General features: G+C 43.1%; 1 protein-coding gene across 1 annotated transcript; it reads left to right on the forward strand.

Moving 5' to 3' along the window:
* The first annotated feature begins 1,310 nt into the window (after positions 1 to 1,310).
* Positions 1,311 to 14,993, forward strand: SULT1C2 (sulfotransferase family 1C member 2). The gene is given in 7 exon segments (XM_088026228.1): positions 1,311 to 1,461; positions 1,924 to 2,049; positions 8,809 to 8,906; positions 11,541 to 11,655; positions 12,115 to 12,209; positions 12,341 to 12,521; positions 14,881 to 14,993. Coding segments are annotated over 7 exon segments (879 nt in total).
* The last annotated feature ends 2,077 nt before the right edge of the window (positions 14,994 to 17,070 follow it).

The following is a 17,070-nucleotide window of genomic DNA, read 5'->3' on the forward strand; positions in this document are numbered from 1 at the left end:
TTTTTTTTCAGAAATGGTTCATCTTTCATTTTCTGAAAACTTAGTCTCCATTCTAAGGGACTTGACTCACTCTGAAAGTAGAAGCCACCTTGAAAACAGACCTCACGACATGGCACTAACTCCCTCTCACCCACTCCTTGGAAAGGCTGGGCCAATAATTGGAAATTATTCAATTTCCAATAAGTATGCACTATTACATCTCCTGTAAGGATCCTTTCAGCTCTAAAGTCCTGGCATTCATTTTATGCAATAGTTAAAATGAATTTGGGCACTAAGCCTAGCACACTGCTATCTCAATAGCCCATTATTCTGGAGTAATATGGCCCACTTCTCCTGGCTTCCTCATTTTCTGCATTTAAAGCAAAAAACCTGATTCTAAAAATAGGCAGAAAATTTAAATGAACATTTCTCCAAAAGAGATATATGAATTACAAATAGGCACGTGAAAAGATGCTCAGCATCACTAATCATTAGGGAAATGAAAATCAAAACCACAGTGGAATATCATCTCATACCTATATAAGGATGGCTATCATAGAAATTAAAAAATTTGAAAACATGTACTTAATAAATAAAATAGGTAATAAACAGAAAATAACAGGTGTTGGCAAGGATCTGAAAAAATTGGAACACCCATGCCTTTCTGGTGGGAATGTTAAATGATGTAGCTACTGTGGAAAACAGCATGGCAATTTCTCAAAAACTTAAATGTAAAATTACCATATGATCCAGCAATTCCAATTCCAAAGAATTGAAAGTAGGATCTCAAAGAGATATTGGCATACCCATTTTATAGCAGCATTATTTATAAAATCCAAAAGTTAGAAGCAGTCCAAGTGTCCATGTATGGATGAATGGACAAGCAAAATGTGGCATATACACACAATGGAACATTATTCAGCCTCAAAAAGGAAGGAAATTCTGACCCATGCTACAACATGGATGAACTCTGGAGACATTATGCTGAGTGAAATAAGCCAATCACAGAAGGACAAATAATGTATGATTCTCTTTATATGCAGGACCTAGACAAATTCATAGAGACAGAAATTAGAAGGGGATGGGGGGAAAGGGGCAATGGGGAGTTAGTGTTTAATGGCATAATTTCATTTTGGGAAGATGAAAAAGTTCTGGACATGGATGTTGGTGATGGCTGCATAACAGTGGAAATGCACTTAATGGCACTGAAATGTGTACTTAAAAATGGTTAAAATGGTGAATTTTATGTTATGTGTATTTTACCACAATTGTTTTAAAAGTCCTTTCTATCCTCTGCCCGCAGGGACTCCCCCCTCCCATTGCAAGACAGTATGGCCCTGGCTACAGCGTTGGAGGGACAGCTACAACTGAGAGAGGTTGCGGGGGTTCCCCTGCAGCCTAGCACTGTGGACAACTGGAGCCAGATCCAGAACTTTGAGGCCAAGCCGGATGATTTCCTCATCTGTACCTACCCTAAATCAGGTGACAGTGGGGCCAGGGGGACAACCAGACTCCGGCTTGTGGAGTCAGCAAAGGTAGCTCACAACAGTTAGAATTCCCCTTCATACAGTGTTTGCACTCATTCAAGGAGAGCTGCTCCTTCTCTCTGTACCATGACGAGGTGATCTCGGGATGATCGTGTCCTGGGTTTATCCAGGGTCAAGCATAATTGTCCCTGGTTAGAGGACCCAGCCTGCTGGGCTCTGTCATGGGCTGCTCTTGGGTGACAGTGTCATGTGCTTTGCCTCTGCTGCTCCTTCTCTCCATAGAGACCTTGTGGGTTTTTCCCACATGAACATCCATCTATTGTAGCTGACAGGATCCTGACCTGAGGGGAAGTTGAACCAAAAGCCATCAGTCTACATGTCCCCTTTTCTCCCCAGAACACTTAAGACTGATTGTCTAACTGGTTTCTTCTTCTCATCCTTTCCACTTGGGCCTCAGGGACCACATGGATTCAGGAAATTATGGACATGATTGAGCAGAATGGAGACATGGAGAAATGTCAGAGGGCCATCATTCAACACCGCCATCTTTTCATTGAGTGGGCTCGGCCGCCCCAGCCCTCTCGTGAGAGCTCCTCCCTTCCTGTCCTGGCTCCTTTCTCTCTCTTCTTTTAAGACTTTATTTTTTAGAGCAGTGTTAGTTTTACAACAAAGTAGAGGCACAGAGATTTCCCACACATGCACAGCCTTCTCCATTATCGATATTCCACCCCTCCCCCAGGTGGTGCATTTGTTACAATTGATGAGCCTACACGGACATGTCATAATCACCCAAAGCCCATAGTTCACATTAGGATTTGTCCTGGATGTTGTATATTCTATGGGTTTGGACTAATGTACAATGACCTGGATCCAGCTCTGCACTACCATACAGAGTAGTTTCACTGCCCTAAAAATCCTCTGTGTGCTACCTGTTCACCCTCCCTACTCCCCGATCCCTGACAGCCACAGATCTGTCTCCACAGTTTTACCTTTTCCAGAATGTCATATAGTTGGAATCATATTGTATGTGGCCTTTTCAGACTGGCTTCTCTCACTTAGTAATGTGCATTTCAGTTTCCTCCATGTCTTTTCATGGCTTGAGAGCTCATTTCTTTTCAGTGCTGATTACTATTGCATTGCTTAGATGTGCCACAGTTTATTTACCCATTCACCTACTGAAGGGCTTCCTGGTGGCTCTCCTTCTTCCTTTCTCTTCTTCTCTCTCCTGTCTCTGTCTTCTCCCCTCTGTTTTGTCTCTTTCTTCTCCTCTCTCTCTTGCTCTCACTCTCACTCTCATTTCTGTCACCATGTGTTTTCTCCTCCTTTCTTCCTCTTTGATTCTTTCTACCTATTAGGTTATTCTAATAACCTAAGGTTATTTGCCAAAAGTGAATCACCAAGTAAAAAGGAATCTGCCTTATTTTCTTCTTAAATGCTCCCTCTGCTGTAGAACACACAGAGAGGTTGGAGAGCTATTTATGGAACAATTCACTCTTCTCCTTACTCCACCCATACAAATGCTCAGTGCAGTCAAGGAAGTGCCAGATAACTAGCAAACATAATGCATTTGCAGCCAACTATTTCTCTCTGTAGGGAAAAGTTTTTAGGGTAATACTCAACCTAGAAATTTTTTTCTTCAAACCAAAAAAATGACAAAAGACAACCAGAAGGGAAAAAAGCCATTCCAGGTAACTGGCAGCTGCTGGAAGCATTTTGCAGAACAAGGATAGGAGGAAGGCCTACTTCTCTGTTTCAGGTGGAAACACACCTAGCTAGAGCTACAAAATTAGAGGCAATACAACTCTAGTGTTGAAGTCTAACTTGGAGCAATTGTGGATAAAAGTCTGATAAATCTATGAATGCCTTAAGATAAAGAAGTTCTTGATCTGACACCCATAATACCTTAAACCAGCACAAGGGTGCATCCAAGTTAAAACAGCCTTGAGGCATTTGCTTGTCCTTATAGTTCTACTTAGCTGCTCAGACTCCTCTGGTCCTCAGTTCCTGTCTGTCTGGTTGACCACTAGCCTAGCAATCCAGTGCCCGGTCTGACCCCTTCTCTGAACTACCCGTGGGGCTCTGACCACCCCACACAGGGCCCTCTCTGCCTGCTTAACTGTGATCCCACTCTGTGTGTAGTCAGGGCCTTCCATTTTTGTTGGTGTCTGGTCTTCTGTTCCCTTGAGCAGCAGGATGGCATAATGGTTAAGGACGGTAGTCCTTAACCCTTAAACCAGGGTTTAAGTCCTGATGCCACCACCTGCTCAGTGACCTTTAACAAGTTACTTACCCTCTCTCTGTTACAGTTTCCTCAGATGCAAGGTGTCAGTAGAATTAGTGCCTACCTCGAAAAGTCATTGTGAGGATTAAATGAGTTAATGTGTGTAGAAAGCTTAGAGCAGTGCCTGGCACAGAGTAGATCCTATTTAAGTGTTATGTATTACTGACCACTTCTTAGGCTAAATCCTTTGCCCCACAAGGGCATATGTTCCCTAGGTCATCCATGCCCAGCTTTTGATCTCTCTTCTACATCCCACTGCTGCCACCATTGTCTTACCTCTGACAATTTGGGACATTAAAAAGAGAACAAAAAGCCTAAGCATGATTTCTAGTGAGGCATCCTTGGCAGTGGGGGGCAGAGTGTGCAGCCACTAAGTTAGCATAAGAAACAGGATAGAACTTCTCTCAAGGCAATGCCAGCAGCTGCAGAATTCAAGAAAGGATGATAACCAATAGCCCAGCATGGCACATCATATACAAAACAAGATGGTTCTTTAAAAACCAATGTGCCCCATTTCCAAAAAGGTGACAGTTACAGGCTTTATGGTCTTTCCAGCTACAAACAGCGGCCAGGTGGAGACTCAGCTGGGCAGTGGTTTTATTTCAGGGTAGATGGTCCCTGCCACCGGAGGTAAGGACTACCATTAGGAGGGCAAGGTGGTTGCTGAAATAGACTAATGGTTATTGGTCAAGTATACCAACCACCCTCAGAGGGTTCAAGAGTGGGTGGACACTGCTGGATGTAGTGTGAACTTGTGTCCCACATGGCCAGTCTCCCTCCCAGGCCTCCTTCCACACCCCCTGCTCCAACTCCCAGCTACACAGCTGTTTGACATCAAAGGTATTGCATATGTGACCTAATGAGAGCAGGGCTGGGAAAATTTTAAGAAGATGTGTGTGTGTGTGTGTGTGTGTGTGTGTGTGTGTGTCTGTGTGTGTGTGTGAACTAACTGTATACAGGTTATAACCCCCCTCAGCTCAACAAGTATTTATAATACATGCCCTGGGCTGCACTTCTAAGACTCCACACCTCCACTTGCCCTCAATAATTCATGGTCCAACACAGAGGAGGCAAATGCAGACTATATGGTGACAAGCAGTGAGTATGTTGGGTGGAGGTTAACATAGGACACCATGGTCAGGGTGAAGAATGTGCTGGAAGACCCATGCCTGGAGAAGGTGACACCTGCAGTTACAAGCAACTACTGCTGTTGCTGTGTCTCTCCTGCCAGACCGCAAGCTCCTTGTGCAGATGAGGAGGTCTGGAAATGACTCCATTGGCCCCCTTCTTCCACAGGTCAGGCTCGGGAATAGACTTTATAACCTCAGGTGTTTTCATGGACACTCTCTCCTGCACTTCTCAACCCTGAGGCTGAGCACTCATGGCAGAGTGACAAGGGAATGAGACCATCCCAACCAGCTCTTCTGGGTACTGATGTGAGACAGAAAGAGAAGAGAGTGAGAGAGAGAGAAGAAAAAATGTATAATATACCTGAACCTGTGAAAGAAAACATTGGTGGAATGCTCTATGTAAAGCCCTAAACCCGCAGAATCTCTCTCTGCTCTAGGGGTTCTTTGGCAGCAAATTTTGAAGCTGCAGGCCAGTCAAGCCTGCCAGGAGGACTGCATGTAGAGGAGGAAAACCCAAGTCTACCAACCTCCTTCCCACATAGGGGTCACTGGGCCCCGGAATTGAGGGGCAAACACGCTCAGGTCATCACAACCTTCCTCTCTCTTCTTCTTCCTTCTCACCTGGACCCCTGGTTTCTTGCATTTAAAGGATGGTTATGCACTTAAAGGATATTTGTGATGTTTTAGTCAGATTTTGCAGGTGTTTTATAACAGGAGAGGTCTTCATAGTGTCTGGGCCACCATATTGCTAACAGTGGAAGTGTCTGGAGAGACTCCTAAAGAGCGAGTGTTAACAACCAGGTGCCCAGAGATGTAGACAAGAAAGATGAGGGGCCTGGAACAGCAGGACAAATGTAAAGAGCTCTGAAAGGTAACGTGTGAGCAGGAAGCTGCTAGAGACAGGACAGTTTTATAGGTCTTGATAAGGAATATGGACTTTAAGTACAGACCAGTGGTTTTCCAATTTTTCTTTTCAGTACCAGGATTTTTTTATTAAAAAAAATTATTGGGCCCTATGATCCAACAATTCAACCTCTGAATATATGCCCAAAAGAATTAAAAACAGAGACTGGAAAAGATAACTTGCACATTCATGTTCATAGCAGCTGTATTCACAACAGCCAAGGATGGAAGCAACCCAAGTGTCCACGGACAGATGAATGGATAAGTAAAATGTGATACATACATGCAGTGAAAGATTATTCAGCCTTAAAAAGGAAGGAAATTCTGACACCTGCTACACCATGGATGAACCTTAAGGATATTATGCTAAGTGGAATAAGCCAGTCACAAAAAAAGACACTGTATGATTCCATTTATATGAGGTATCCAGAGGTATCCAGAGTAGTCAAATTCATAGAACCACAGAATCAGAAAGAAGGGTGACTGCCAGCGGCTGGGGGAGGGTGCAATGGGGAGTGAGTGTTTAAAGGGTACAGAGTTTCAGTTTTGCAACATGGAGAGTTCTGGAGATTTGTTGCACAACAACGTGAATGTACTTAGCACTACTGAACTGTACTCTTTAAAAGGATTAAGATGGAAAATTTTACTTTATATGTATTTTACCACAATTTTTAAAAACTATTAAGGATTCTCAACACACAAAGTAAGCAAACTCAAAGATGACCAGAATGAAGCACATCCTTTCAATACCACCCTGAATCCCGCCCCCTCAAACATACAGCTTGGGGAGCAAGTGTGAAAAATCACCTTGAGTATAGAAGGCTTCCAAACAGAAGAGACACAGGGTCTGAGCTGCTCAAAAGCAGCAAAAATTTGAAGGCACCAGGGAACATTTACATTTTAAGGTATAGGGAACAAGACCAGTTCCAGACCTACTCCTTCCCAGGGTGAAGGACCCTGTCTTCCTCCTCTTTACTGGGACCTGCAGAGACTCTTCCTCCTTGCCAGGCCTGGGAGAATAACCAAAGCCATATGCTCAGACAGACCACATGTACAATTTATATCAGCCAGAGGGCAGTTTGCACTGACAGTGACCTTCCCTGGGATCCAGATTTTTAAAAGTCAAACAGCATTCCCAGGATGTCTGTCAGGGGCTAAGAGAGGCATCTCCTCCACACCTTCCTTTCTACCCCACCCCCATCTTTGGAAAACCAAGCACTGACTGGAGGCTCAGTACTCAGGGGAGAAGACATGTGGAAGGCCAGTGTGCAAGGCTGCTTCAGAGCCTAACTTTTGATGCTGACTCATTTCTCAGCACTAACTCTGCTCACTTTGCATGAGCCTCTAATTCCACTGGAATGGAAGCTTCTTAGAGAGAAGGAGCATGTCTTCTTTAACTTTGTTGCCTTTTACCCTGCACTAGGTTCAGGCCCCAATTCCAGTTTGTGGGTGTGGGCTGGGGAGGGGATGTCCTTCACACACAACAGATTCTCTCTGACACCAGCCAGATGTCCTACAATTCAACCCCATTCTGACACTACCTACCTGCTGATAGCATCAGATCCCACAGGTTAAGGACTCAGTCCCACAAAACTGCTCTCCCTGCACTTCAGGTGCCAACTGCAAGTAGTAGGTCCCCAGGTTACCCACAACTTCTGTCCAACTTGACTACCAATCAGGGATTGCCACAACCCCTTCCTTGGCCAGACGGGAGAGATGCCCCAGACAAAGTATAGGGAGAGGATGAGAAGCTTCCATGCCTTCTGCAGGCACCACTCCCTTCAATCTCCATGTGTTCACCAACTGGGAAGCTCTCCAAACCCTGGACTTTGGGGGCTTCATCAGGCAGGCATGATCCATCATATACTCCATTTTCAGCCCTCTCCCCTCTCTGGAGAATGGGGGGCAGGGCTGAAAATTCTAAGCTTCTAATCATGGCTGGTCTTGCTGGTGACCAGCCCCCATCCAGGAGCACTCCCTGGAGTCACCTCATTAGAACAGGACACCCCTGGGGCACCTGGGTGGTTCAGTCAGTTGAGCGTCCAACTCTTTTTTTTTTAAGATTTTATTTATTTATTTGACAGACAGAGACAGTGAGAGAGGGAACCCAAGCAGGGGGAGTGGCAGGCACAGGGAGAAGCAGGCTTCCCACTGAGCAGGGAGCCTGACAGGTGGCTTAATCCCAGGACGCCGAGATCATGCCCCAAGCTGAAGGCAAATGCTTAACGACTGAGCCACCCAGGTGCCCCCAGCATCCAACTCTTGATTTCAGCTCAGGTCTTGATCTTGGGGTCGTGAGATCAAACCCCACATCAGGCTCCCCAGTGAACGGGGAGTCTGCTTGGAATTCTGTTTCTCCTTTGCCCTCTGCCCCTCCCCCTGCTCTCTCTCTCTTTCACTCGATCGCTCTCTCAAATAAATAAATAAATCTTTTTTTAAAAAAAAAAGAACAAGACACCCCTAATCACCCCTATCAACAGGGGTTTCAGGACCTCTATGCCAAGAAGCAGCGGCAGAGACGAATATAAACTTTCTATTATCTCACATCCCCTAACCTCAGTCTAACACAACGATTGCACAAAGCAGGTGCCCAATGTTTTAGAGTACAGAGTGGAAATCATGACTCACATGCCATCAAGTATATATATTTTTAGAGATGAAACAAGCGACTAGCACATAGGCCAGGTACATGGGCAGCCTGCTGCAGGCACGCAGGGATGGGCACTGGCTAGGAGGTGAGAAAGGCCTGTGCTCTGCACCCCCTCCCCCCGCTCTTCCACAACACCTAGCTTGTCCATTCTCAGCTTCCATCTCCTCATCCTAAAAGTGACAGATTAATATAAGCTCCCTTCTAGCTCTCAAGCTGTAGGAGTCTACAGAAGTGATGGTAATCTCAAAATCCCAAAGGAAAGTCAAGAGATAAAGAGAAAGATGGGAGGTGATGGGACATTCTGGACAGATCCTGGAATATAAGTTCCCCCATGCAATACCTATACTATGCAGATGTTTCCTCTTGATTTACTTAAAGGGGTGGAAAAAGCCAAAGCAATGCCCTCTCCACAGATACTAAGGACTCACCTTCCAACTCAGCTCTTGCCTCTGTCTTTCTGGGAAAACAACTGCAAGGTAAGACAGCAACGGCTTCCCTGGAGACAGGTGGGAGACTAGGTCTCCTGGGAGGAAATGCTCTAGTCCCTACAGTGTCATCATATTTACTCCTCCACCATCTCTGAAGGAAATGTTGACTGTTGATCAGCAAATAAGAGAAAATGTAAAGTTCTATCTATACTCAACAGGATATTTACCTGAACGATTGCAAGCAAAATACGGAGGCAAAAGCCAGACTGAATTTTTGGAAAGAACTAGAGATAGTGTCCGCAGTGACCCAAGGGTGTGGGCGATTAAGACTTATAATAGAGCAGAGAAGAAAAACTGAGGGGAAAGAAAAAAGCCCTGAAGATCGTTTAAAAGGGTAAATAGATGGAGCAATATTTCTTAAGGGGAACACTTGACCTCAGCCTCTGGTAAACTCTGGGCTCTTCACTTTATTTATCCTGGGACTTTATTTATTCTGCACTCTTGTGCCTAATCAGTTCCTGGCACATAGAGGATATTCAAAATGTGTTTGCTGAATGAATAACAAGTGAGCAGCTGTAGAGTGAATGGAGGCAAGGGAAGAAACTGAGGTGTCAGTGAGCATTGGTAAGAAAGTTTTCTCAAAGGTGGGAATGAAGGGAACAAAGGGCTTAGAAGGGCGTATTTCTAGGGAACAATACCAATTATGGGAGTCCTTTCAGTAAAGTTGTATAAGGGAACAAGAACCTCCATTTCCGGATTATGACCAAGTGCCCTGAAACCTTCTGTATGAAACATCTAGCAATAACACATAACACATAACAAGTTGCCTTTGTAAATGTGTAACTGAGATCCAGAGAGTAAAGGAAATCCCTAAGTTCCACAATAAAGGGAGCTGAAACTAGAGAAGAGGTCACTGAGATTGGAGCTGCGCTGTGGGTTCTTTAATGATCTGGATGATCTGGAGTTTCAGTGACTGCACGGAGTCCAAGCCCAGAGCAGAAGGAACTAGAAAAGTGAGGAACCAAAGGTGGGACAGCTGAAGGGCTTCATCCTCAATGGATAGGTGGAGGGGGCCAAGGCAGACGCCAGGAAACCTCTTTGTCTTGACCTGGGCTCTCAGCTGCTCTGAAAATGTGTGGCCATAGGCCTCCTCTCTCAGGGAGGAGATTCAACGTTGTAATTCTTACATTGTCCAAGAAGCCCCAAGCTGAGAAACCAGCATAAGGTGGTTACCATTGCCAGCACCCCCAGGATGACCCGCAGAAACAAACATGGGGAGGACACAGCTTTAGCTTGGGCAGCCAGAGTTCCTGCTTGAGTTCAAGCCTCACATTACAAAATACACAAAGAAACAAGCCAGCACGAGAAAGACAGTGTGCAAAAAGCACAAACAGCAGGGTTACACCTCAAGGATTTCAGATATTAAAATATCTGAAGTTGTGTAAGAAAATGAAAGATTGAATCAAAAATAAAAGATGCTATTTTTAAAACAGAATTTCTTATTAAATTAAATAGGATTTCTGTAACTGAAACAATATATAACATTTGCTATAAAAATTCAACGATAGGTCTCTGGTTTGCCAGCATCAGGTGGCTCTCCCCCGGGGACTGAGGAAGGTGATTAGAGCAAGTGGACAGTGGCCCAGAGTGTGAGAACCCAATAGGGGAGGCATAGGCTCGGGACTGGTTGGCTTGCATGTAAAAAGTGAGCTTGATAGTGAGTTGTTACTATCTATAGTAACCAGCTATAACTGTTAGGGGCAGACCATCCAGGGTCGGCAAGGCCCCAGCAAGGTCAGCAACGCTTCTGATTCAAAGCATCAGAATATGGAAAATGGCATTATTGACATTTTGGGCCAGATAATTCTTTTTGGTGGGATGGGGCAAGGGGCTACCCTGAGTATTGTAGAATATTGAGCAGCATCTCTGGCCTCTACTCATTAGATGCAAGTAGCACTATCACCCAAAATTGTGACAAGCAAAAATACCTCCAGGCATTGCCAAATGTCCCCTAGCAGGCAAAATCATTCCCAGTTGAGAACTGTTTTATGGTAAAAAACCAGCATCACCATGAAATGATTAGTCACAGATCTGAGGTAGCTAGTCAATGAGGCCAGCTCAGGATGATGCTGTCCGAATGTGAGTCAAGTACTTAGCAGTCATGATGAGATTAAAGGTCAGATTTGGATAAAGTGAAAGGCTGGGAGGGTAGGAGGATACAAGGTTGTTGTCAAAATGAAACCTAACAGGATGTTTGTAGAGCAAGAGTTGAAGTGATCTGAGATGAAAACAATAGAGTTGATGACAACAGGGGAAAAAATAAGACCATGAAGCATCCTGCTTTTCCAGGAAATGGAGATGAAGGTATTAGGAGGATCATCAACATGCATGTGGGAGTTGCTGTCTGATGCCGTAGTTGCTACAGAATGATTGGAACCTGACAACTAAAGTGGCACTCAGGAGTCAGGTTACTTACTAGGACTGAGTTTGGAATAGAGGAAAATCAGCAGAGAAGCAAAGACAGCCAGAGGAGGAGGGGTTCACCAGCCAAGTCGAACTGCCAGCTCAGAAGAGCTGAGCCAGGTGTACAAAGCTGCTCTTGGCATGGAATTCACCTGAGTGAATTCTGTGAAAATTCACTTTTCATACCATCTTTTACCCACCTCTCTCCTTATCCCGAAGTTCCTTTATGTAGCTCGAAATGCCAAAGACTGCATGGTTTCCTACTACCATTTCCAAAGGATGAATCAAATTCTTCCTGACCCTGGTACCTGGGAAGAGTATTTTGAAACCATCAGTGGAAAAGATAAAGAATAATCCTTCACATCTTTGCATGCCCACTCCAGGTAGGTTCAGTCTAGGAATCAAGCATAACATTTTGATGCCTTAGAAGGTTGTGTTCCTCCTTAAGCATGTCCTACCTCAGACTGGGACTGGGAGGAGCAGGCTGACTGAGCTCAGAGTGAATACCCACAGTCCCAGCAAAAACCTCTCACCTGATTTGAAAGCCTTTATGCTGGGTCATTTGACCTGTAGAGTCACCTGCATTCCAAAGGGTATCCTTGTCCCAATATCAGGGCATATATGATTATACACAATAAATATGAAGCCACTTTAGGTAGCATGTTGGGATAAATTACCCCAAGGCTGTACCATACCACATCACCCTCCAACTCAAACACATCAGGACTCAGGACATATCTGAGGCTTTGGGTGATCCTTTTGTAGACTCTTCTGTTTCCTGTGTCTATTATAGTGGGCTGGGGTTCCTGGTATGACCATGTGAATGGATGGTGGGAGATAAAAGACAGATACCAGATTCTCTTCCTCTTCTATGCGGACATAAAACGGGTGAGTAAAAGCCCTTTGGAAGAACCACTCCAAGCTATTTCAGGGCTGCGCTTCTGGGAGGGACAGCCTGAAGAATTTAAGAATGTCCTGATACCTTCTTCCATTCTAATGCAATGTTACTGTCACCACAGGACCCAAAGCATGAAATTCAGAAAGTGATGCAGTTCATGGGAAAGAACTTGGATGAAACAGTGCTAGATAAAATTGTCCAGGAGACATCATTTGAGAAAATGAAAGAAAATCCCATGACAAATTGTTCCACAGTTCCTAAATCTATCCTGGACCAGTCCATTTCCCTCTTCATGAGAAAAAGTTTGTGTGGCTTCAAATACTATGTAAATATAAATATCAATCAAACACTGTCTAGTAATATACTGTCTGCTTCTTAGCAAGAAGATGTTAGGTTTTACTAGTTTCAAGACAGCACATTTAGCCTATTAAAAATAATCTGCTGCTAATAAGATGGGGATTTGATCTTGTTACAGAAGAGAGCTCTCTGGGGTATCTGGTTGCAAGAAACAGAGAGTCCTTCTGGCCAGCCCCAATACAAGGAGCTTTTTAGGAGGGGTCATGTGCTGGTGTAAGGCTAATGTATTCTCACAGCTAGTTAAGAGCAGGAGCAACCATTGGTCCAGACCTCAGGGGCATCCCTGGATCTCAGGATTAGGACCTCAGGAGCAGAAGGGTACAGCTCCTTGCTCGAAGGCTCCACCACTTACAGGACTCAGCTGCCCTCCATATGTCTGCTATGAGTGCCTTCCTCCAGTGATTAGCTTCCTGTCTCTGCCCATTACACCTTTTTCCTACTTTATAGCTTCTGCTCACTCAGCTTCTGCTCATAGCTTGGTCCGGATCATGGGTCAGACCTGCTCTACATCATGACTTCAACTATAACTACTGTTGAGCACTGCCTTGTTCCCTTAATATTTTTTAGTTCCAGTTCCCAAAAGAGGAATTCTAAGTGCCCCAGCTAATACTTTTTGAGGGGAAAAAAGGGCTTTATCATTTTTTAACTTAAAAAGTAATACATGTCACTGTAAAAAATTAGATCAACATGGAATTATATTTTAAAAAGTTTTCTTCACCAAAACCCTGTTCCCCAGAAGAGACCACCAACAGTATGGAAGTCCCTCTCTGTTTAAAAACACAGATTTCTGGGACATCTGGGTGACTCAGTCAGTTAAGCATCCAACTCTTGATTTCTGTTCAGATCATGATCTCAGGGTTGTAAGATCAAGGCCCACAGTGGGTTCATGCTGGGTGTGGAGCCTGCTCAAAATTCTCTCTCCTTCTGCCCCTCCCCCTTCTCTCTCCCTCTCTAAAAACAAACAAACAAACAAACAAAAACAGGGACTTCTTTTTCACACCAGGGGAACCATGTGTGCTACTGCTTTGCAACTTGTCTTCTTTTTTTAATTTATTAGTTTATTTTGTTGCATTTAATTTTTTAAAAGATTTTATTATTTGAGAGAGAGAGAGCACAGAGGGAGAAGAATTTTGTTGCATTTTAGAATCTACAACAGCATCCCATGCTAGTTAAGCAAACCAAACAGTGCCATTCCTTTTCTCTTCAGATAATCAAAGGCAATGATTTAGCAAGAAGCCCTTCTTTAGATCCATACATACCTATCTTTCTATACACCCTCCTTCCCTCAGGTTCATACATGTGCAAACAAAGATATATACCATGATGAAAGCTAAATGTGGTCATAATATACTCCTTCACTTACCAGAATATCAGACATCCCTCCAGGGCAAGGCATGTAGGTCCATGTAGCTCACTGTTTTTAGTGGTCTCATGTTGTACCAGAGTATGGATAGATATATCATAACTCATCCAACTATTTCCCTAGTGAAGGGCACTACAGTTACTTTTTTTTGTCCTAATGAATAATGCTACAGTAAACATCTTTGTATGTATGTTCTTATGTCCCAATGCTTTTATTTCTGTTGCACAACTTTCCAGAAGAGGCAGAGGGAGGACAGAGTATTTCCCCTTTTTAACATTATTTTAATAGTTACTGTTTAGTGAAAAAGCTCATACATATACAGTACTATCTCATTCTCATTTTTCCCAAAAGTTTTCTTTTGTTGAGATGTAACTTACATACAAAAAAAATGCACAGCTCTGAAGTATACAGTTGAATGTGTTGAAAAATGTATACACGTTATACCAGCACCCCAATCAAGATATGAAACATTCTCATGTCTCAAAAGTTCTTTAGCATGCCCTTTCCTGTCTATCTCTACCCTCAGATACAGCCACCCTTCTTATTTCTGTCAATATAGATTGATTTTGTCTGTTCTTGGACTTCATATAGATGAAATCATACAGTATGTACCTTCTTATGTCTGCTGTCTGTCACTCAATGTAATGCTTTGAGATTCCTCCATAGGGCTCTGTCTATAGTTCATTCCTTTTCATTTCTGTGCAGTAGTCCATTATGTGAATATACCACAGGTGGGGCCAAAGCAGTAGTGCCTTTGTGTGAATTGTCTGCCTGAGCTAGGAGCCCACTCCCTGCACAGAGCACCCCAGGGCCCTTCTCAGAGCAGAGAGCTGCAGAGGATAGGTGTGCATTGAAGGGAAGGTAGAGCGAGGCAGGCATGTTGTTGGGCCACAGAAACTTTCAATCAGAGTGACAACCCCATCTTGGTTTTCCTCTTCTAGGTACTGTGGGGGATTAGAAAAACCACTTCACTGTGGCTCAAAATGAGAGATTTGATGAAATCTATAGGCAAAAGATGGAAGGAACATCAACAAATTTCTTCACAGAACTCTGAGCAAGACGTACATAGAAAGTGGATGACAAAAATGGGGAAGCGATCTTCAGTCCTTCAGCCCAGCCCAAAGAATCTCTGAAAGCATTTTGTAAAAGTATACAATTATGGTACCACTGTCTCTGTGATTATTAACAGTATGTACAAGTTTTATTTTTTTTTAAAGATTTTATTTATTTATTTGTTTGAGAGAGAGAGAGAGAAAAAAACAACATGAGAGGGGAGAGGGTCAGAGGGAGAAGCAGGCTCTCCGCTGAGCTGGGAGCCCAATGCAGGACTCGATCCCAGGACTCCGGGATCATGACCTGAGCCGAAGGCAGTCACTTAACCAACTGAGCCACCCAGGCACCCCGAGTTTTATTTTTTAGACTGATCATGTTTAATGCTACTTTCTCAACCATTCTTTCCAAAGTAAGAAATAAAGTGGCTTAATAAAGTAAAAGACTTGAATACTGCAAGGATTTTTTAGGTCTCCATTATTCTGGAAAGTGCATCCTCCTTTTTAAGTCTGTAATATAAAATACCTTGGGTACAAATATGCAAATATTAGGTTATATCTATATTGATAATATGAAATCTCTGACATCTGTCCTGGCCATTCAAAGAAAGCTCCAGCTGTGCTAGGTTCTGGGGTTCCACCTGATTACCATGAAAGGGACACCTTGGTAAATAAGCAAATTAATGCATAGATGAATAATTACAGGAAGGCGTGCACATTTCAGATCACACATTCCCAACTTTGAGTTCCAACTAGTGGCATTCCAAAGCTGAGGGCAGTAGAAGCAATTTGCCTCAGGAGAAGGCAATAAGAGGCTGAATTAAGCCAACTAAAATTCTGACTGCTTTTTATTATCACCCTTCTCTGGCAATTCTAAACAATGTGAGTGATAAAATACTCTGGGGTGAAGGGGGAAGATCTTCTATTAGCTCTAAATTCTATTTATTTTATTTATTTATTTATTTGTTTGTTTATTTATTTATTTGAGATGGGGGCACAGAGGGAGAGGAACAGAGAGAATCCCAAGCAGGCTCCACACCCAGCAAGGAGCCCCATGTGGGGCTCAGTCTCACAACCCTGAGATCTTGACCTGAGCTAAAATCAAGAGTCAGATGCCTAACTGACTGAGCCACCCAGGTGCCCCTATTAGCCCTAAATTCTAAACAATTGCTTTGTTACTACCAAGTTTTAGTCATATCTGTGTAACTTCAAATTAACACCTTTTTATTGGGTAAAAAAGTTGTCTATATCTCCCACAGCTGGCAATTTTAGATTAATATTTTTTGCTGTTTGGTTTCATGTCTATTTAACTCTGTATGGAAGTTAATTCAGAGAACACCCAGGCATAGAGCCAGCCTCTGTAACTAACACACAGATGCAGCTAGGTCTGCTTCCTTTCAGGGTTAAATTCATTACAGTTCAGGATCCTTCAAGTTCACTTCAGGTACAATTTGTGTCTCTGCTGCATATGAATATCCCTATGTTTAAACAGAAGTAGATTCAGAACAATGATAGCATAGTGATTGTAAGAACAAAAAAGCAAAATTTGAATTTCTTCAATTCTGTCATTCTTTGTGACTTCTCGGAGTTTTTGTTTTTATTCACAATTTAAAATAGTGAAATTTAAAGAAGTGTGAACTGCAAGATATAAAATTTTTGTTTAGTAAGTGCAAAGTTTTGTTGTTGTAGGAAACAGTTTGCTGATTTTGAAAAATATGGAAATTTAAATTTTTAAATTTAAAATGGAAACTTACTCTTTTCTCTAATTGTTAGTAATGGTTTTAAAACTCAAGAGTGAATCAAGAAAATGAAACATTACATCAGTGGTGTGATATAGTAATTGAACTGTACAGGAACTGTAGGTCATCTTTAGGCAAAACACTTCTTCCCTGCCCCCCACCCCACCAAAAGAATACTTATAGAAATTTTCAACAAAAGAAAACTATGGTAAAACTGTGCAGGATTCCAATGAAGATTAATTTATAAAGAAGAAGGGAGAAGAGAAGAAAGGAAGGAAAAAGGAAAGATAAAAAGGAAAGAAAGAACAAAAAGAAAGGACAAGCTACCTAACCCCACATGACC

Source organism: Eumetopias jubatus, unplaced genomic scaffold (genome assembly GCF_037043125.1).
Source record: "Eumetopias jubatus isolate StellerSeaLion01/CBP00866 unplaced genomic scaffold, mEumJub1_p1.0 scaffold_9, whole genome shotgun sequence".
Taxonomy (NCBI): domain Eukaryota; kingdom Metazoa; phylum Chordata; class Mammalia; order Carnivora; family Otariidae; genus Eumetopias; species Eumetopias jubatus.